The sequence below is a fragment of the Pelecanus crispus genome, chromosome 3, assembly GCF_030463565.1.
Source record: "Pelecanus crispus isolate bPelCri1 chromosome 3, bPelCri1.pri, whole genome shotgun sequence".
NCBI classification, from domain to species: Eukaryota; Metazoa; Chordata; class Aves; order Pelecaniformes; family Pelecanidae; genus Pelecanus; species Pelecanus crispus.
Window position 1 is genome coordinate 22772202 of NC_134645.1, and position 21770 is coordinate 22793971.

At 38.2% G+C, this 21770-nt stretch overlaps 1 protein-coding gene across 1 annotated transcript in view; it reads left to right on the forward strand.

The window, feature by feature from the left end:
- The window catches only part of WDR64 (WD repeat domain 64), a 76534-nt gene that overhangs the window by 33639 nt on the left and 21125 nt on the right, over positions 1 to 21770 (forward strand). Inside the window, exons 10-13 of the mRNA XM_075706925.1 lie at positions 16 to 158; positions 16713 to 16839; positions 19024 to 19172; positions 21095 to 21218. Of these exons, the coding sequence (XP_075563040.1) occupies positions 16 to 158; positions 16713 to 16839; positions 19024 to 19172; positions 21095 to 21218 (543 nt within the window). The remainder of the gene's footprint in view (positions 1 to 15; positions 159 to 16712; positions 16840 to 19023; positions 19173 to 21094; positions 21219 to 21770) is intronic.

The window sequence follows — 21770 nt, forward strand, 5'->3', positions numbered from 1 at the left end:
TTTCTTCTCTTTCAGGTCATGACAAACTGCTTCGTTTGTGGCATCCTGCTACTAATAATAGTAGGCCTACAGGGAAGCTATCAGGACACCAACACAGTGTTGTGGAAATTGTGACAAATGAAAAGGATCAACATGTCATCAGCCTTTCCTCTGCAAAGGTGAAACACTCTTCTTAACTTCATGGAAAACAATGGTATAAATGCAAGTAGGAATCTGGTTTTGAGTAAGTATATCTGATAGTATCTAGTCCTAATCTCATTGCTTATCAGTTCATTTATTTTAATAAAAAGGTGGAGTTTTAGCTTAAAATTTCCAAATTATTTTATATTGAGAAGCAAGACTAGAATGGAACTATTTGACATGTTTTCTTTCTGAATGTGACAAAAGAATACTTACAATAGTAGATATTAACATTCTGGTAATTTCTGTATTACTTTGGCAACTGCCAGAATTATAACATAACCTGTCCCTGCATGATTCATTCAGTAGTGATCACCTGCAAAAACTTCCTACAGCTTAATTTACCCTTCTCTCTGCCTGTCAGCCTACTAAATCAGTAGGTGGAGTTTTTCTTACACTGGTGACTCTATACATCATGTTCAACTATTGACCTCTTTCTGAAGAGTGTCTTTTACAAGGCTTACTGATCCAAAACATTGTCCATGAACAGGAATACTAATAAAATCAATAATAAAGCTTCTTCAACCAAATATTGCAAGATTCTGCTGGAAATGGACGGGTTTCCTTTAAGTTATTGGTGGAATCATGGCATCAGTGGTTTATCTCATTTGTGAAAATGCGACTGTTCAAGAGAGAATTAAATCTTCCAAAAATATGTGCAAAAATAAATGAGAAGCCCCTGAAAGAGTAGTTATGAATGGCTATTGAGCTCTTTCGCAAGTCGTCCTATGCAATATTTTCAATATTCAGCAGTATTCAATATTTTCATTAACATCTGCAATGATGGAATAGAGAGCATATGTACCAAATTAACCAGTTGCCCCAAACAAAAAAAAAAGATGTGTATTCATATATTGGGGTATTCTTTATACTATCAAGGCCTCTATCAGAAATGCAGTAAATTTCTGTATATTCTGTGATTGTTTGTTTCCATTTTCTTCAGGAAGTGAGGTGTGAATGACAACAGCATCATCATCCCAGTCAAGTTTAGTTTCTTAATTCTCACCAGGCATAGATAGTCCTTATTTTCTGACATAAGTGACTGTAGTGAGAAAGCTATAGTTTCACAGGTGGACAATCATAGCTTCTATCAGAGAAGCAGGGGAAGTTAAAGACAGACAGGAAATTTTTATGCATCATACAAGAAGAATACAAAAAACCTTACACGTTACAGTAGATAAACTTCTCCCTATTTTTAGCTGTTCCTTAAAGGACTTGAGAAATAGATGATACACAAATGATTTATTAAACTTTCACTACATTTGCACTTTGTACTCAACAAGACCTGGCGTTAGCATGAGCCACTACTGTATTTTGTGGAATAATATGCATGTCAAAATTAAGAAACTATTTTGTATCTGTCCTTCTCTATCTCCATCACTTCTCTTGTAAGCAGGCACAGGCTGATGATGTTCAGTACTGTAGGCTCAGTGGATCCTGTGGGTATCCCACATCTTTTCTGCTGCAAGCAGAGACCTTAATTGCTAAAGAGATAGATTATATCTGTTAAAATAAATTCTTAAAATGTTTTGAGATTAGGGTAATATGTTAAATGTCCTTGCCTTTGTTACTGGCCCATGGATCAGACAATGGGAAGGGCTGGACAGTGGGAGTAGGCGATATTCCTGTGAAATATATTTAGGAACCTTTTAGAGAAAAAAATTCCCAAACTGTTTTCTTGTTTAAGTTAGATTGCACTTCTCTCTTTCACTCCCTGGAATTGTAACACATAATTTCCTGTGATCTGTTACATATTACTTTATGAAGAACAACAAGAGTTAATGTTGGATAGATGGCTTTTAAGATACTATGAGAGCTACATTCCTGGGGACTAATATCCATAGAGGTAGAAAGCTAGAAGCACATTCTTCCTGACTGTATTTAAAAAAATCAAATAGTCAGTCTTTTGGTAGTCAGTTTTCTTTGGTATTTTTTGTACATAGTATTAACTTTCTATATTTACAAAATGTAAAAATGTTTTAAAACAAGGATTCAAACAAAGAATTTTACTACCGTGCTTTGCCCTCATTTGACCTCAAAGGACTTTTAAGACTGAAAAGCCATACGCAAATGTATTCACAAGAATATCTCCGCAGCCCATATGTAATTGATTTATACTACAGAGTTCAAAAGTAAGAGGTCACGTTGGCTTCTGGTTTCAGACTTATGTTGCAGCAAAGGTTTGCAGTCTGAAGAAGTAATGGCTGAGTTAGGGGGTTCAAAAACTCTGGTGAGTGGTTTTAAAGATACCACAAATGTTACAGATCTTTTACAAGAGTACTAGGGGATTCAGTTGATGGTATTAGCCTTAGTTCCATACTATAGAACATTAATGTATGCTGTAGTTTATACAAAAATGTAAAAATGAACCAATCCTACACGATGGTTTCACAGCACTAGTGCAAAAAATAGAAATCACAGGGAATTTGTATTACAGTGGAAGAGCTAGTTTACAAGATTATTAGCTCTAACAGTCTTAACATCCCAGAGCATGGAAAACAAAGAGTGGAGCCTAGGAGAAGGGGAGAGAGGCATCAGCGTGTTAAAGAAGTATTAAAAGAAACATCTTGTGCAACACAATGGCCAAGATACAAAACGTTTCTGTGAAGAGAACTGTATGATCATGCAGACCAGAAATCAAAACCTAAAACTCCATAAAGGAAAAAGGTTGTCTTTTTTGCTGAAGTGCAAGTGTTCTTCAGAATCAGTAAGTTACTTGTAACTGCATGCTAGATTAAAGGCAGTATTAAAATTATCCAAGAAGTTCAGGAAAGCAGACATAAATAAACTATTTTGTATTATGTTCATTTTTAAGACCTTCTCTTTAACCATATGTCAAAAATTGTAAACAGAAATAAGTAAAAGATTTTTAACACAAGGTCAGTATTAAGCACTGAGGGAGATTGTCCCAGTGATGTAACTTCAATGAGGAAGTATATTGTTGCCTTTTAGCATATGTTTTATTTGCACTGTGTGCAAGCAATTGGTTTGATCACTGCAAGTATTTCAGGTGTTTTCTGTGGCTGCAATTTTTGCTTCTCAAGTCTGCTTTTGATTTCAACTCCATGAGTTAGTCTTTTTATTGTGAAATATGACTACATAACAGTTTCACCTTCTTGATCTGTGATGACTTGCAATATTTAAAAAAAAAAAAAAGCAGTCTGATTATCTGGAAGTCCAATTGTTGAATAAGCCAAGGATCAATTAGACCTACACAATGATTGTTTTATTCAAGTTATTTTTAAGATGCGTGTGCTTTATTCTGGAGGACTGTTCTGCCTGCTTTTCATCTGTCGCTGGATGGTCTGTCTGGATTTCTATCATCCTCTTCTGACACTGCCCAAGTCTGTTCACATGACTTAACTTTGTGAGTTAGACAGATGATTCCAAAAGTACAGATTATTCGGCAGGTCACTTGTGTCTCCAGAGAAGTCCCATGTGTATGTGGTAGGGGAGGGAGGGAGGGAGGGAGGAAAAGGGTGGAGCAGAGCTCTGAAAGGGTTGAGTATTATAACATAGGTTTAGGCAGCCCTTAGTAAATGCAGATCTCCAGTATAAAGAGGCTTACTGTCTCGGACAGTCTACTTAAAAACCCCACCTTTCTAAGTAGAAGACTAATCTCTATTTGCAGTGAACCCATGCTCAATCCCACTAAATGATATACAAGCTGAAAGTCTCTAATTCTGTAAATTAATAATCACATAAACAAGGATTAAAAATACTGCAGAAACTGCATGAGTTTCATTCATTCAGCAGAGTATAGTTTAGCCTTTATTTATTATGATAAATGTGCAATCCACCTCCTGAATGAACTGGAGAATTTGAGTGGCAATTGTTTTAACATAGGCCTTGCTACACTGTGTGTTGACAGGACTTTGCTGAAAAGTAAAATGCAGGTACTATGTGGATTATTTTCCTTAAATCAGATTCTTATGCACCACAGTCTTCATTATGATAGTTCATAATTTCAGGCTGTGTCTAAACTGTGAATTTCAATTCTGTTGAACCCTCTCATCCTGGTGCAAAACTTGGCTGCATCCCCACTTAGCATTAGCATAAGGACCAATGTGCACACCATTCTCTTGCACCCTCATCCCAGCACAGTTATCTCCACTGAAATGAACATAGGCGTGAACAAAACAGAGATTCGCAGCACTGTTTGTCTGGGTTCCCGTCCAGATTATCAGGAAGCAACGACTGGGATGAACTGCAGCACACTGTTGTTTCAGTGTACTGTACAGTTCAGATATAATGGTAAAAGCTACATGTACCATTGTGGCGCTTGACCTGAATACTCCAGTCAAGATTAGCTATAGACATTGTGCTCTCAGCACTGGCTGTGATAAAACAAAAAAACTCTGAGGCTCACATATTAGAAATCAATTAGTCTTGTTTCTGTCAGTCCCCCTGTATATAAAATAATCTTAAAGGAAATACTAATTATTTATCTAGTGCTGTAAACCAAGTATAAAAATCAGAAGTATAGCTCTACTATAATAATATTAAAGTAATCTGGATGGTCTTGATGTGGATATTCTTCAAGAAACAACAAAAAAGATCACTTCAGCTCTCCTTCATTCTTAACCAATCACAGTGGTGTTACACAATCTGATACATAGCCAGCTGGAGGTAAGTCTGGATCTTTCCACAATCTCTTCTAAAAGGAGAGCTAGTGCCAAAATCTGAAATGTATATCCATGCCTTCTTGGTTTGCAAGGAGAAAAATAGTCACTGCCGGTGCTGAATTAGTCACTAGCTCTCACATCTTTCTAGAATCATGAGATGATGTAAAACGAGTATCAGTCAAATGCATCCAGCAAAAGAAAAATAATATCAAAGGTTTTCCTTATTCTTCCCTAAATCAGTTCGGCTTCTTCTTGCAGCACTTTGGGTTTTTTTGTGGTAGACCTCAACAGATCTGCAGAGAGAGCACACTCACTTAGGTGTCAAAAATCAGTACTGTATTTGGTGGCAGACAAGCCCAGGACACATTGCACTGAAACTTGGAATTCATGTGAATTGTTTTGAGCAGGCTTCTTTATTTACACTGGGGCATTTTGGCCAGTGTGCAATACAGCTTTCTGGAAAACATTGAAAAAACCTTCTGTGATATTTAATTTCACTGAAAACAGATTGGCCTGAGCCAGTAATAATAAAACAAACTTGCTATTATGACAACAATTAAGAAACTCTTTTGGAATTTGAATTCAAACGATGGTTCCATTTAAGAAAATGAAGATTCCTTAAACTAATCCAGCGCATGAGTGCTTTGTTTGCTCCAATGTTATAAGGATTTCTTGATGGAACAAATTATTAGTAAACTGCTGTCAGGCAGCTATCAAAAAATTGTGTATATATCGAATTGTGTTATCACAAATCTTAAACTTACTTTCTTAGCTTTATAATATAAGAATATCTACAAATTAGGCAGAGCCATAGATTTGTAAATAATTTCTGTATGTCCTTTATAGTCATATGAATTCGTATTTCCATAGTAGTGACACTGAGGAAGATGGGAGGGCACAGGCAGGGATTGTCATAATTCTGTGCTGCTGGACTTGCTTCAGAATATAATATTCCTGGAAATAAATTTGTTCCTGATCTTCCAGGTTGTGAATAACTTAAAGGTAATAGTGTGCATAGGTGCAACCACAGCTGTAGCCCACAGCCATGTCTTTTTCTTCAGCTGTTCAGTTAAGTGAATTTACTAGGAGATCTGAAATATCCATGTGATCTGTTTGTTCCTAATCATAGGAACATGTTCCAAATCTTGTGTTGAGATTTCCCACAAACATGAACTATTCTCTGTGTTAAATTATATACCACAGACCAACAGGAACCACATTCATCACAACTACACTTAAGTGTGTCTGTCTTGACTTATGTTTTGGTTGAAAATATTTCCAAAAAGGAAATACTGTTAAATTTGTCTGAAGGTATTATCTTGTCCTTTGTGTCATTGCACCAAAATACAGACTCAGGTTTTCACATAATACATGGACTCTTTGCTAAAGTGTCAGCACATTGCAGTCATAGATTAGGTTATTGGCATGAAAGTGAAAGTGTATGTATTTAACTGTAAATACAAATGTATATTACTCTTTGATTGGAATTATTCTGCAGAAGCCACAAACCCAGTTTTCAGGACACATTTTTTCCAAAATGGCTGAAACAGCCTATTCTCTTGATTTATGGTTGTAATTTCATTGATACGTATCATTGGAAGTTAATAAAAGAGGAATGAGTGATGTACGTCCCATTGTTACAACTATTTTACACCTTTTCTCTTAGGCCTGAAGGAGTACAAAGTAAAATAATATGGCTTATTCAAGCACAGAAGCAATATCTTTTTTATTGAAGAGAAATGCTGGTAAAATATGTAAGTCCTTTAAAGGTGCTGTCTTTGGACTTGGAATTACAGTTAAGCAGCATCCTCAGATGCTGCAGGATACACTAGATAGACAATGAACCATGACATGGGTTGGATGTTTCAAACCAGGCAAGGCAAGACTGTCCTGTATAAAGGTACTTCGTCTGCCTGGTTACTGCATTGGCACTACAGCATTTTTCTACAAATACCAATATTGTAATTTAATAGAAATTGCTAGTCTTTTTTTAAAATGGGCCCAATCAGCTGAAGAATTAGTTCTACGGAGTGCATGGTAATATGAGAGCAATCTGTGGGGTAGAGAAATAATAAAAAACTGGCCTGACACTACAGCCTAAATAGAAGAATGCTGCATAGGAAATCTCTGCTGTGTTTATTTTTTCCTCTCCTTCATGTCACTCAGCCCTTCAGTTGCCCCTTCTTCTCTATAGTTTGCATGTTCTTATTCTCGTCCTGCAGCCTGAAGCATTTATTACTTCATTTTTTCATATTACACAACTCTTTGAATGCATTCAGGAAGCATCAAGAAAAAAAAAAGACTCATAGGGACAGGGGCTATTAAACCTGGAGATGTGGCAAGAAGCAGGTCATTATCTGAAAGACGATCTTACACTCAACGCTCTGTGGAAACAAGAAGATTAAGGCTAATGGCAGAGACCAGGCCAGACTGCATAGCCCTTGTACTGAAAGGCAGTGAAGCAGTGACAAATGCTCCCTCTCACTTAGTGAGGAGTAGGGATTTACAGCTAGAACAGTGGGGGCTACGTCTTCAAGTCTTGCCTACTTGAGTTGTCAATGGAAGTCAGTAAGCCAAAATTTGCTACACCAGTTGTTCCACTGATTTTACTAGAACACCTCCAGTGGTGGGTTTGGTTGAATTAGACCACGTGAGTGAGTCAGCTGAGCAAGACTTGAGCCTACAGGCTTCAATGCATAAAAACAGTCTCAGTTTTGTCTGATGATCAGTCGGGCTAGGGTAAGGAGTATATTCCAAGCCTTTATAACACTGTACAGTATCATTTCTAAACAACACAAAACCTTTGCTTTAAATCAGTGAAGGGAATGTTCTTTGGTCTTTTCCTCTTTAAAAGTAATTTCATTTTTGGCAGCTAATACCGAAAGAGCAATGCACACATTTACATGTGGCAGGAGTGGTGCAGTAAGCAGGGTGATTTCTTGCATCTCCATTCTGGGGCATGGCAGAGTTTCATTCCATTCATAATTTCTTCAAAATCCAATGCAGCCAACTTGACGCAAGCACATAAACACTTCCTTGATGAAATTTGCCCATACTAAATAACTCTGTTATATATATGTTAGTTTTATTCTTACAGAACCCAAGGACAGATTTTTAATGTTTCAGGGAGGATAAAGGGAGGTAAGATATGTTATTAATTATTTTATTTTATGACTTTTGCAAATTTACTCAAACCTTAATGTTATCAGTCTCCAGTCCTCTGTCTCTAGATATACTTAATGGGAAACTGGGTGTGCGATATCCCAGTGGAAAGTCATAAATGTTTGTTGCCTGTCTGGAACTCAGCAAGTGATTGTATCAATGCCTGTGTAGGTTAGAGTGGATGTTTATCTAGCCTATTTTGAAAGCACATGACATTGTTTTAAGGATACATTTATAATACAGTCATTTGTCTTCCCAAAAAATGAGAGCAGCTGAGCTGGAAGCACAATGTTTAATTTATGTCAAACCGTTGCTAATCGCGGCTGTTACTGAAATGTACTGTATATCAACAATATTAAATTTAATATAGATAATTTGAAAAAGAGGCATTTGGGAAATCTGCTCCAGTCATCCTTCACAGGAATTATGTGGCCATATCCATATGAGATACAGTTTTTGCATATTGCTTTGAAAGTCAAAGTTAATCCTTTCCTTGCTGCTGTGCTTTTATTCTCTTCGGTTTATTTGCTCCTCCCAGATATTAAGAATTTTATTCTCCTCTTATATTGCATAATCCTTCAAGAACATTGAATATTCTTCTTTGGACTTTTCATGTAACTTACCCAATTTTGTCTTATTTCCTGTCCCATTTTCCATTATTCAAATTACTTTGTCTTTTGGGTAGTCTGCAAAAAAACCCTACAAAATTAGCTTACAGAAGAGAAGACTCCAGGGGGATCTCATTAATATATATAAATATCGGAAGGGAGGGTGTAAAGAAGATGGAGCGAGGCTCTTTGCAGTGCTGCCCAGTGACAGGACCAGAGGCAATGAAAACTGAAACACAGGAGGTTCCATTTGAACATCAGGAAACACTTCTTTTACTGTGAGGGAGGCCGAGCACCAGCACAGGTTGTCCAGAGAGGTTGTAAGGTCTCCATCCCAGGAGATATTCAATATCCATCTGAACATGGTCCTCAGCAACTGACTGTAGGTGGCCCCACTTGAACAGTGGGGTTAGAAAAGATGATCTCCAGAGGAACCTTCCAACCTCAACTGTTCTGTGACTCTGTGATTCTGTGAAAAAGTAAAAGGGACTAGAACTAATTTTAAATATACTTTTTTGGCTCATACCTACATTTTTCTTCTCTAGTTCTTAGACTTGCATGGTGAATAATATACATGCATGCTTACAACCAGCATACAGCAGGACTCTTTGAGGACCGTATCTGTCCTAGCTATGGTTGTATCTTTGCAAAATGATGGTTTGTTTCTCAGTATCAATTGTATGAGGTTCAACAAGGCCAAGTGCCAGGTCCTGCACTTGGGTCACAACAACCCCATGCAATGCTACAGGCTTGGGGAAGAGTGGCTGGAAATCTCCCTGGCAGAAAAGGACCTGGGGGTGCTGGCTGACAGCCGGCTGAACATGAGCCAGCAGTGTGCCCAGGTGGCCAAGAAGGCCAACAGCATCCTGGCCTGTATCAGGAATAGTGTGGCCAGCAGGAGCAGGGAAGTGATTGTCCCCCTGTACTCGGTGCTGGTGAGGCTGCACCTCAAATACTGTGTCCAGTTTTGGGCCCCTCAGTACAAGAAGGACATTAAGGTGCTGGAGCATGTCCAGAGAAGGACAACGAAGCTGGTGAAGGGTCTGGAGCACAGGCCTTATGAGGAGCGGCTGAGGGAACTGGGGTTGTTTAGCCTGGAGAAGAGGAGGCTGAGGGGAGACCTTATTGCTCTCTACAACTACCTGAAAGGAGGTTGTAGTGAGGTGGGTGTTGGTCTCTTCTCCCAAGTAGTTAGCGATAGGACGAGAGGAAATGGGCTTAAGCTGCACCAGGGGAGGTTTAGATTGGACATTAGGAAAAATTTCTTCATCGAAAGAGTGGTCAACCATTGGAGCAGGCTGCCCAGAGAGGTGGTGGAGTCACCATCCCTGGAAGTGTTCAAAAAACGGGTAGACGTGGCACTTTGGGACATGGTTTAGTGGGCATGGTGGTGTTGGGTTGATGGTTGGACTGATGATCTTAGAGGTCCTTTCCAACCTTAGTGATTCCTAGTTTTTACTTTTATTAAAAATAATCCAGCCACCAAGCCAGGAAACATGAAACTATTACTCTACCTTCAACTGGTTTAGTGGTGGACTTGGTAGTGTTAGTTTAATGGTTGGACTAGATGATCTTAAAGGTCTTTTCCAACCTCAACAATTGTATGATTCTATGATTCTGTTTCTGAGAAGGCACAAATTTCCTTCATGAATGGATTGTCCTCATGTATTCTCAGCATACATGAAGGGAATGATCCATTAGATGATCTGCTTCTGGGCAAGTATTTGATGGTTGAATTAGTAAATAATCTGTATTTGCTGCAGATGGAAACAGAGCGAGATCTATATTCAGCCTGTCCTGATTGCTATAGTTCTACCAGAAAACTGAGATCTAGGGTTTAAGCTACATTAAAAATAGACCTGTAGTTTTCTGGTTGCTTATTTTCCTATGGAGGAATGAAGAAAAAGGAGATCTTCCAAATGTAAATGAAGTGTTGTATACCTGAAAATTACTTCAAACACTATGTCTAAGGTGATAGCATCATTCTAAGATTGGCTGAAGCTTGATAGGAGGAAAATGACTGGTTTTGAGCTCTTCTGATCTAGGTGTTCATGGGCAGCCACCTCTGTCCTACACCTCTAGCTTCCTGTTTCTGACCCACACACCATCTATATGTCCACTGAAACTGGTGTCCAGAAGTGTTGAGGGTTATTTCATCTTTGCATTAGGGGTCAGGTAGATCTATTGTCAGTACACTGAGCACACAGTACAGACACAGACATTCAGAGCCTTTACACACTCTCAGTCATTGCATAGCACTCTGTAAATATCCTGCAGGCTCATTACTATAGAATATAGCATATAACCCAGTTTGATTTCTTTCCAGCATTCCTCCATGTTTGGGAAAAGGAAAGTAACCTTATATATTGCTAGGTTAATGATACTATTTGAGGAAGTGATTTGAAATGTTCATAATTTTGAACTTCACCAAATTACTGTCTCAATAAGTCACTAGTTATAGCACCATCTGCTGCGCCACATTGCATTAATGTGCTTAGAGCTAAATCCTCCTTGCCTTAGCCTCACAGGTAATCCCATTGACATCAATTTGTTCCTAAGTCTTCTAATAACTACAGGGAGTTGTAGTACTTTGCAGGATCACCTTCAGGGATCACAAGACACACAACGGCACTCTGCAGATAACTTACTCTATTAAATAACACGGCAAGCAGAACTGTAGTTTGACCTCAGCGTCATGCCTGGTGATTTTTGTCTTTGAGGGCTGTATGAATTTGTAGATTTTTTCACTTAGACCATGGAGCCTTCAATTGAACAGTGCAGCAAACAAGGGCAGATAAAGTAAACACTTCAATAGAAAATAGCTTTAATTGTTGCTTACTCTTCCTGTCTATGCCTACAGCAAATGCTGTGGCTAGGGCAACTTCTTTCTGCCCCAAGAGTGGTTGGATTTTGGATTTTCCTGCACAAGTGTTTTTTCGTAAGTTGTTTTAAAGACTTACAGCATCACCATTCTGTAAAACTGAGGAAAGTTGTCTGTCTTTTTCAAAAAACATATTTTCCCTAACTTACAAAAAGTATCAGCAGGATGTGAGAGTTTGGAAGCAGTAAAATGAAGTTACTGTTTTCTCTTGAGAGTTGTTGAGATATTTTCTTTAGAGCAGTGTTTTAAAGTCACTTTCTTATTAGTAACTAGCAGTAATTTGAAGGGATTATCTTTTGTTGGGGGGGGGGCGGGTGCGCGTGGAGGGGGATGTCAGCAAATCCTGGACTTCTTTAGTCCTTTTCTATCTCAGTTAATTACAGACAGAAAGGGGCAGAAGAGGATTCACTTCTTCCAAAGTCAAAGCATGTTTCCACAGTGGCATCCTCATAACAACCCAGCAGGAGATAACTGTTCCCGAGCCTGAACTTTATTATACTGAGAACATGTAAAATGTTTATTTCCCAATTTTGTCTTGCCCTATTTCCCATCTTTGTTCTGTCTCCCTTTGCTTTTCCCATTTTAGTTGGTAAGATGAATCTTTTGCTTTTTGTCTGTCTGTGTGTGTATTAAGAAAAATAGAACAGAGGGGTGTTGCTGGTTTTACATGCTCATAGAATGCAGGCTTTAGACCAGATGGAAAAGACAGCTCATGCTTTTTTCTATGTTCTAAGTTTTAGGGCTTGAAGGAAGGTGGTGCTTGAGAGAAAAGTGTTTATTTATGCAAATATACACATTTAATATGAGCCAGTGTTGTAGATATAATGTTGCTGTTGGCATAGCTCAGCTTTTCCTGTAAGGTGGTGACAGCGGGAAGAAGGAAAGTTGTTTCCAAAAAGAGTTGAAGCTCCTTCTCTCCACACTCCCCCTCCTCTCTGATGTGTTTTGTTTACTTGAATATAGTCTGTATTCTGTGATTTCAGAAGACACGGTCTAGATGCATTTTGTCATAAAGACTATGTTTTCAGAGGGCTTTCAGGGTTCCTGGCATTTGTCAGGCTGCTGTGGGCAGTCCTTCAATAAATAAGCAGAACAGTGAAGTTACTATTAACAAAATGTTCCTGAGGCAACTCCCCCTAGTCACCTCCTAATTTCCAAATAAGCATGCCTTTTGTTGTCACTTTTTGTGCATGAATTCATGCACAGCCATGTGTGCTGATGCAGATGAGCAGCAGTGACATTATATCTCGCAGCCATGCTGGTGATGCCTTGTGTGGGAGTTACTCATGTGGAACAGTGGTTTATGTAATCTCCCCATCCCTGCCCACAGGCTGGGAAAGGAAGAAGGCCAGAAGGAAGGGAAGAGATTTATGAACGCTGTGATGTGTCCACATTTTTGCTGTCACTTTTAAGTGACTGCATTTTCTTAATGTAGTACTGGCATTAATAGCTGAACAAGCATTAAGAAATAGTGCAAGAGGCTCTTACTCATTCACTTGCGCTGTAAAATCATCTTCTCTTCTTATTGCTTTGATAAAATAAGCTATCAAATTTATGTTTCAATTGTTGACCAATTTAACTTGAATAGTCCATGAGATTATTGGAATTGCCTGTCTTCAGTTTTGTATAATTTTACTAACTTTGTAATAGATCTAGGTGATGTTTATGGAAAGGTCATTATATCTCAGTTCAATGACTTCTTCCTTTCACCTGACTAGAGTATCTCCATAGATACCTACTTCTGATTAATCTTCAGTTCTTACAGCTGTTTTTACATGCTTTAATTACAACTGTGCCATAATGGAGCTTGGAGATCTACCTGAAACATTGCCCTAACTTTCTTGACTTTCATCACCAGTTCTTTCTATTTTTGCTGGTCTACTGTCAGCTGGATGAACAGTTTAATCATTTTTCCTATTCAACCAGATTTCCTTTTTCAAGCCTTCTCACTGCCTATGTCTCCCTAAAGGTCTTTTTGTATGCTTTAGAACTTTCATGTCTGAATAAATTCCTGAAATGTAATCAGAAATCTATCAGAGGAATATGATGGACACGGTTCTTCCGACTCAGTACTGTCTCAGAGAAAATTTAATCTCAGTAAGAAGTTCTTTAGAGCCCTTTCCTTTTGAGTTTTCCTGAAAACAAACAAAATATTCCAGAGAAATTTTCTTCCTACTTAAATTTCTGAAACACTCATGTATGAACTTCTGTCTGGTGCCAAAGGTGATCTGTTTAAATACTGATTGAGGTATCTGTTTCTTTTCTTCCCTTCCTTTCAGAATTTTGGTGGATCCTCTGTAACTTCTTTAAAAATCAGGTTACTGATGGAAATTCCAATAACCTCAAAATCTGTGTATCAGCCTGAATGACTACCATCCATTACCATCTCCCTTATTTTTATTTTGTGAACAGTGAACAGTCTTCTATTTGGCTTTTATTTATTTAGCAACGGTGTTTTTTCTATGTTGAGATCCTCTTTTAAGTGAAAAAAGATAGATACTTTAACATTTTATAATATCCAGAGTAACAAACATACATTCCTAATTGTATAGTGTGTGTCTTTGGAAGAACTCATTCCTGGCAATTGCAATGAACTTTTCATAACATGAACATATGCACAAGTGAAGTCTTCCTCATTATCAAAAGCATTTTTAAGGACACAACATACTGCCTATGAATTATAATGGGCACATGCTCTGTTCAACAGAAGAATAAATAGATTTCAAAATGAACAGGGGAATAGGCTATGGTGAGGAAAGCTGAATAGTCAAAACTTGTGGGTTATGTTTCAGACTATGACTTGCTGTGTGTCTTTTGGGAAACCACTTACTTCCTCTGTTTATAGGTGTAAAATTAAATTTTTTCCTGAAGTACTTATATTAAAAAAAAAAAGTTTAAGCTTTTAGGTGATCAAGTGGACAGATACAAGCGGTACTCTGCAGAAGTAAAATTATCTAATCCCAAATTTGCGAATGAAGTATTTCTCAGGGCTGTTTCAGGTTTTCAAAGATCTTTGTATTGAAAGGTGAGTAACATTAGGGAACTGAATTTTCTGAGTTTTCAGCAGTGAATTTGATTGTAGCTGTTTTCTTTATGAGGCTGACAGATGTCATGTTCTTGTTTTTTCCTCAGAGTACTTCCTGTCAGATTTCTAGCTTGGTGTTAGGCAAGATGAGCTAAAAGCAATTACTTTGCAAATCAAATGTCTTTAATGATAATTTAATCCATCTTTCTTCTACCAGTCACCAGCATTTCTAGTTCAGTAGCACCCCGACTGTGCTGAATTTCAGCTATGCATCAGATAGTAGTTTCTAGCACACTGGTACAAGAGTGGCTGTAAGTCATTTCCTGGGGCATAACTTATTAATGGCCTTAGCAAGTAGCTTATGTCATTAAAACTTTTATGACATTATATGAAAGTGCTGAACAGAGCTCTACATTCTGTGTTCTGTCTAATCTCTTTTAAGTTTTTCTAAGGTGCCAGTCATTGTGCTATCTAATATATCAGTCAGGAAGAAAAACAAGTAGTTTCAAAATGAGCTTCCAGTCTTGCTGTCCCAATTCCACTTGCTTCTTTTTCTGTTACAACGCCCATCTGTTATGGACAGATGCTCAGGCAGGTTTCGAGGGGCTTACTGGACCGTCTTTCCACAATAGGCAAGCTATTGTACCAACACAGATGCTTTTACCTGTGGGTGAATTAAGTAGGTTTTCAGGAATATAATGCAAGAATCTGCAGCCAATCTGTCTGCTACAGACTTTGGACTTGGGCCTACCTTTACTGTAATGTTTGCTACCATACAGCAGATCCTGGGATGACTCAAAGAAATGGCAGTGGATTTCCCTAGGATTTTTTTTTTTAACTCATCAGATCTCCCAGAATTATTGCTCTTTTGGAGAAACAGCAGCCCAGCCCCAGTCAGGGCAGGCTGGCTGCTTCATGCTTCCTGGACAAGACTGTGAAGTTAGAATTTGACTAACTGCATCAAGATCACCTAAGAAAAGCCACTGAGACCTCAACTGAGTGATAAAGTTAAGAATAAGGAATAGCTGAGAGAAGACGACCTCCAGGAACTGTAGTACAGGAAGCAGAATTATTCATGTGATAGTTCTGTCTGAGACGCAGCTTAGTTATCAAATTCAGCTGAGTATTTCTTGGGTTTGTGCCAATGTTTTTTATGGACTTACATTTTATAGAGCATTTAATCCAAAGATTCAATAACTTTTGTTAACGCCCACAACACTCCCAGTATTGATGGGAGCATTGTACTGACATGTGTCTTTGTGTTAAAATCCCAATTGAAAATACAGCCCTACCTTTTAATAACACAATTGAATGAATACAAATAATTTGCACAAATGCCTATATAAAACTCACCACAGTTTTGGCAGCTGAATATGGATTGAAGGCAGATGTGATGACAGAATAACTTGAGAGCATAGTAAGATTATCTTGCAGGGAAATACACCACACTAAAAGCCATGGGATCTGAGAAATTAAATCATGATTTCTTGCAAGTTTAAGAGCAGATTGCATGGGATAGCAGTAAGTTCAACACAGTTCTTGATCAGGTAGGATGAATAAGTGCTGCTAACATATAATTATTGATGAGTAATTCCAGAGTTTTAAACATCAAGTGCTGTGTTTCCCATTGAAACTGAAAGTGAAAACAAATATGTCTAATATCTCTAGTGCTCCTTACAGGATAGTACCCCGACTGTGATCAGCAGCATTTGCTTATGGAGAGCACAAGAACTATATATGCATAAAAATGATCCTTCTGCAGTGTGTCCTGATCCTGATGCTGATTTGCTCCAACATCTGCTGTCAGTCAAAGATTTCAGGAATTCCTTTATCTGGAACCTTCTGAAATTTATCTTTGTGCTGTTGCACACCATTTGATATTCCAGTTCAAATACAAAGTTTTAAACTATTGGCTTTTATCTGTACGTGACTGAAAAGTATGGTACAATGGAGTAATCTTGTCATTAAGGAGTAGAACCAATTCTCAGGAGATCTGGTTCCACTGTCGACTTGTCAGGTCAAGATTACAAAACTGAGCCTTTCTGTTCATTTTATGCTTAGTAAAATGGGTATAAACATATCTTTGATATTTGTCTTGCTTATTTTGGGATGTACCATGCTTAACAATGTGATTTTCATTGGAGGCTATAATATTACCGTTGTAGAAACAAAAAGTTGAAAATCAAATCATGATAACAGTACTAGATTTTCTCCCCTCTCTCTCCCTCTAGATTTTTAGAGTGTGGGATATACAGACCCTTTCACTGCTGCAGGTCTTCCATGATAATCAAGGGATTCCTGGAGCGATGGATACTTTTGCCATGGTATTTGACAATGATCATGGCACACTTATCACTGGTATGTTACTGCAGCTGATGTGTGAGATTCCCCTTCTCCTAGAATGCAACTTCCTTTATGATTACATGTAACTGAAGTTGAGTACAGGAATAAGGTATATGAGATGTACAGAATACTGGGAGGTAAGGGTATTTGCACATTAAGACCATTTTAAAGTGGGTCTGCTTATACATGGTGCTAACTTCAATATAGAAGTATGCATGAAAATATGCAGTATGGGAATTAGCAGGAACCAGAGGAAATGACAAAGGCTTCTCTGAAGGCAAGATGAGCCTTCCTCAGAAAAAATAAACTACAGAAATTGTTCTTTATCCTTGTCATTTTGTGAAAGCTACTAAGCTGCTGATCTTCGCCTAACTATTCCTCTAGCACTCTCCTCCCATTTGGAGATCAAAGCAGCAAAGTATAGTCTCTGTGGAACCCTCACAAGTGTATTCAAACACCTTATTTAACTCAGTAGCTACAGAGAGCTCCACAATCTGTGGTATCAACAGATGCACTGTCCAATTGATCAGGAATGAAATATTGTGGGAACTCATCCCAAGGTTTCTGGGCTCTGTTTCCCGACTCTGTAGCAGGGAGCTTGGAACCTCCGAGGGACCAGAGCTTCACAGGTGCCACTAAGGATGTTAGCCTTCTATATCTAAGGCAGAGTCTCTGGTTTGTCTGCCCCGGAGACATAGTCACTAAAAAAAACCAGCTTTGAACCTGTTCTGGGGCTATAGAGGCCTGAGACATACCAGGCAAATAAGGTCATTGTCTTTGGAAACAGCTTTGTTTGTCCCTGGGTTAGGAACAAGGCACAAAGCTTGCAAAGCTTGTCAAATCTGAGAAGATGAATGAAACATTTTGTTTTCAGTGACCTGGTAGTTTCTGCTGAATCTTTGTGCCAAAAAACTTGTTTTAGAAGCCTAAATATATACATTGGACTAGAGTACACAAATAGTTGTATATATTTAGGCATTTGGTAAGCACTGCAAAGTTTAAGAAACTTCAGCTTCTAGGTCTGATTTAAAAAATGCCCAGAATATTAATCAGTCTATTTTTTAAAGATTTTTAATCATTAAAGGATACAGATACAATCTTCAGTTCAAATTTAAGTTAGTGAGATTGTCAAAGCTTAGTAATGTAGGGATTTTACACACATAAATCCTCGACAAAATGAGGTAACCGCCCTTATAAACACTGATTGGAGCAGTGCCTAAATATCTGTAAAAATCTGGTCCTGGACTCTGTTAATGATTCCATTAAAAGGTTAAGTGAATGTGTCCTTGCCCCTGAAAAGGGCAAGAGACTGAGGCTGTTGTGGGCAAATTAATTCTCATTGCTCTGTACCTGGCTTTACAGAGGAGATTTTCAGTTTTGAGTTCACTAACATCCATAAATCACGGCTCACCTTCATGCTTCATTTGAATATTGCCATAGCTTTCCTTCTGTGCCTTTTCCAAGCTGCTGGCCTCTATGCCTGGACTTACGCCAAGTATTAGGCAATTTCATCCTTTGCTGCATACTCACTGCTGACTGCTCTCCTCTGCTGGTAGAACAGTAGTAATACGGGGACTGCAATAGGAGGCTGCATGTGTAGTCTGGCTTGTGAGTCTGCATTGTAAAAACCTTGTCCTTTCTTTTGTCTTGGTGTCCCCATCTGCCTCTCTGTCTTTGCAACCCTTCTGATCCGAGAGCACTGGAATGTGTCTGGAAAACACCATTCAGACCTGCAGTGCTGTATAAAGGAAGGTACTGGAAAGACATCATCATTGCCTGCAGATAGAATTGCTTTATCTGTAAGAAAGCGGGTACCAGAATTTATTTTAGTGCTATATCTGCCAATTAGAGTTTTATTTATTTGGGTTCATTCCATTCCATGCCAACCCACTCGGGGCTGGGGGATTTATGGCTCTTAATGATTTCGGGTCAGGGTATCAATCCCATCAAAGGTGGGCAGGTGGTTGTTTAAGGCAGGTAAATACTTAGACATTGTTTAACTGGTGGTTTGTGGGGAGCATGTATGAATGTTTTCTGTTTTAGAGAACAGATATTCTCAAGAAACAGACAATATTCTTTATCCTCTTCAGAAGAACTCAAATGAACCCTATGGTTTACATATAATCTTTTTATATCCAGAGAAAGTAACTGGTACTATACACCAAATGTATATATTCTCACTCCTCTCACCCTGTGCAGGTTCAACTGTCATTGATATTTATCCCCTAACTCATATGATACAAGATACGAGACAGGTGCCACAGACACATGAGAAAAGCATCAATGTTCTCGTTTACAACAGGGCTTTTCACCAGATTCTCACTGTCTGCTCTGAGTCAATACTGAAGGTGAGTGTGAGTTGTCACCATTTAAACTGAAAAAGTCTCAGCTTTTTTATTACAAATTAGTTACTGGGCAATTAGATAAGTGATTACTGTTTATTATTCAAAGTGTTGGTTTTGTGGCTATTTTTGTACTCAAATTCTCCAGGGAGGTGGTAGCCATGATGAATAAACTATTTGAGTTCAGCAGCACTACTTTTCTCAGATAACTACTTCCCTTACCTGCACTGACATAATTGCACTGCAAGCACCTGGCGGATTGAGCAAAGCTTCAAAGGTACTGGACTTAGTTGTAATTTTATTTCCTTTGGCTGAACAGGTATACATCACCTGCTCCTGCAATGGATTCTTGCAAGTACAGCCATAGTAGTGGAAGTCCATTGGCTATTTAGTAGCTACAAAGAAAAATTTTAACTGTCATTATGTCAAACTGTGCATCCAATCAACAATTCATGCAAGCACAATTACACATTATTCTTCAATTCAGAAGGCATATCTGATAAGCTTCTCTTTAAAGTTTAGGAAGTGCTTGAGTCCGAGTCAGCTTAGGAGACTATAAATGTGTACTTTAGACATTCTATGGATTGGTGTAAAACATGAAATGTCACTTTGTAAAAATAGGACTGTGTAAAAGATGCTGCTCTTACATAAAAAGTTTCCTTCACTAAAATTGAAATGTTTCATTGGCACATACAGTGTACCTAAACTATAAAACCTGACTTTTTATCCTCCTGTTTTGCTTCTTATTCTTTTTTCTGATCTGCTTCTATTTTGCTAGCAGTTCTGGAGCCAATTTGCTGACCTTCTGTAGATCCTTTTCTCATTCAAGTAATTTCCTAGAACATGTTGTTCTGAGCCTTAAGGATTTCAAGTCATATGGTGGGGGAGAACCATTGAATATAATAGCCAGTTAACAAGAAAAATAAAGTGATGGAGATCAATTTAATCACTTTTTATCACAGCTCTGTTTGTGTTGAAATATAATGAAAAGATTAAACTTCCCTATTAGCTTTTCCATTTGTATTTGAACCATTATAAAATGGTTGCCATGCAAGTGTCAGAAAACCCACAGATGAATAAAATGAATCATTACTGGTGTAACTAACAATGTGACAATTATCATCAGAGGCCAAGGACCTACAGTTTTCATCAACTGTTGGTGAGGTTAGAGGGCAAGATTTGTAGGGAGGGGTAACACCTCTTATTGGGCCAGCTGGTGATGCATGCCATTCCTGTGGAGAAAGGCTTGTTTGTGTAAAGGTTTGTTCATTTTATACAATCGGTAAAGATGTTTCTCACCATAAACCCTGCCTTCCTTAGACCACGATGGCTACAACACCATTACAATTACAAGATAGTTTTGGGCACTTGGTGCTTCAGAAAATCAGATCCAGACAGTGCATATGACATGAGTGGCTACTTCATAAATCCAGTTGAATCTGAGCAATTCAGCGACCAAACTTTGTACTGGTACTTCATTGCTTGAGTTCCCGAAAGGATTAGATAATGATCAGATACAGTTGTTCCTACATTTTTGGACCAAATGTTTATGAAAAGCCTCATTTTGATATTCAGCATAGAAATTATAGCTCAAACCATTCTTTGTTAGGTTTCTTCCCTTTTGCACTGTAAAAACTCATTATATTTAACAAGTGTCTCTCTGATTTAAAAGGGGTCTTTCTCATAGCATACTAAAGAGACCCTCCCCTTGCCAGAATGGCTTCTCTGGGGAGAGGGACATTTTCAGGGAAATTACACTAGTATTTCAGTAAAAGAACATGGTAGTGTGCTATTGTAACAGAGGACCTATTTCACGGGATGTGAAAATTTGCTCTTGGAGTATTTGTCTTTCTCCAGTTATACTAGAACACATTGTGTGATGAGTTTTAGAGGACATAGTACAAATAATTACCACCTTATTTTTCCAGGTCTGGGACCTAGAAACAGGATATCAAATATATCAGATTGAAGATGCGCATGGGCTGAATACTGAAGTGACCTGTGCAGCCATTGAAATAAATGGTTTTTATCTTGCTACTGGGGCATGTGATGGTAAAGCAATTAAATAATTACCACATTTTTATTACATTTATTTAAAATGACATATTACATGAGCAGACAGAACTCTTTGCCTTTACTGTCTCAATGACAGAAGAATGAATTTTGGCTTTCTTCCAAGGTGGGAGGAAGTGTGCACAGGAAGGAATGCACAGCTGTCGGTCTGGGGAAAAGGGCGGGGGGGTGCCTTGGTTGGGTTTCATTTGATAGGTGATTCATAGTAAGGTAATTTTTGGCTGCTTGGGCTCTGGTACTTTACTACCCTATTGCTCTCTGGAAGATTATCTTCAAAGCTCTTGGTCTGAAAAGATGTTTCCTCATAGGACTTAAGACCTAGATCTGTAACTAAATGGCTGCAGATGGAGAACAGTAGTTTTTCAATTTTATAGTATCTAAGCTCAATTTTATAATGTCTGCAGGCACTGAACACTAGAATATATATATCTGTATGTTTCCTGAATTCTTCATGTGTGTTATTTGGGGTGCATCAGTTTTAGGTAATGTGACAAGATGTCTCCAAATACACAAGTGCTACACTGAATTCTG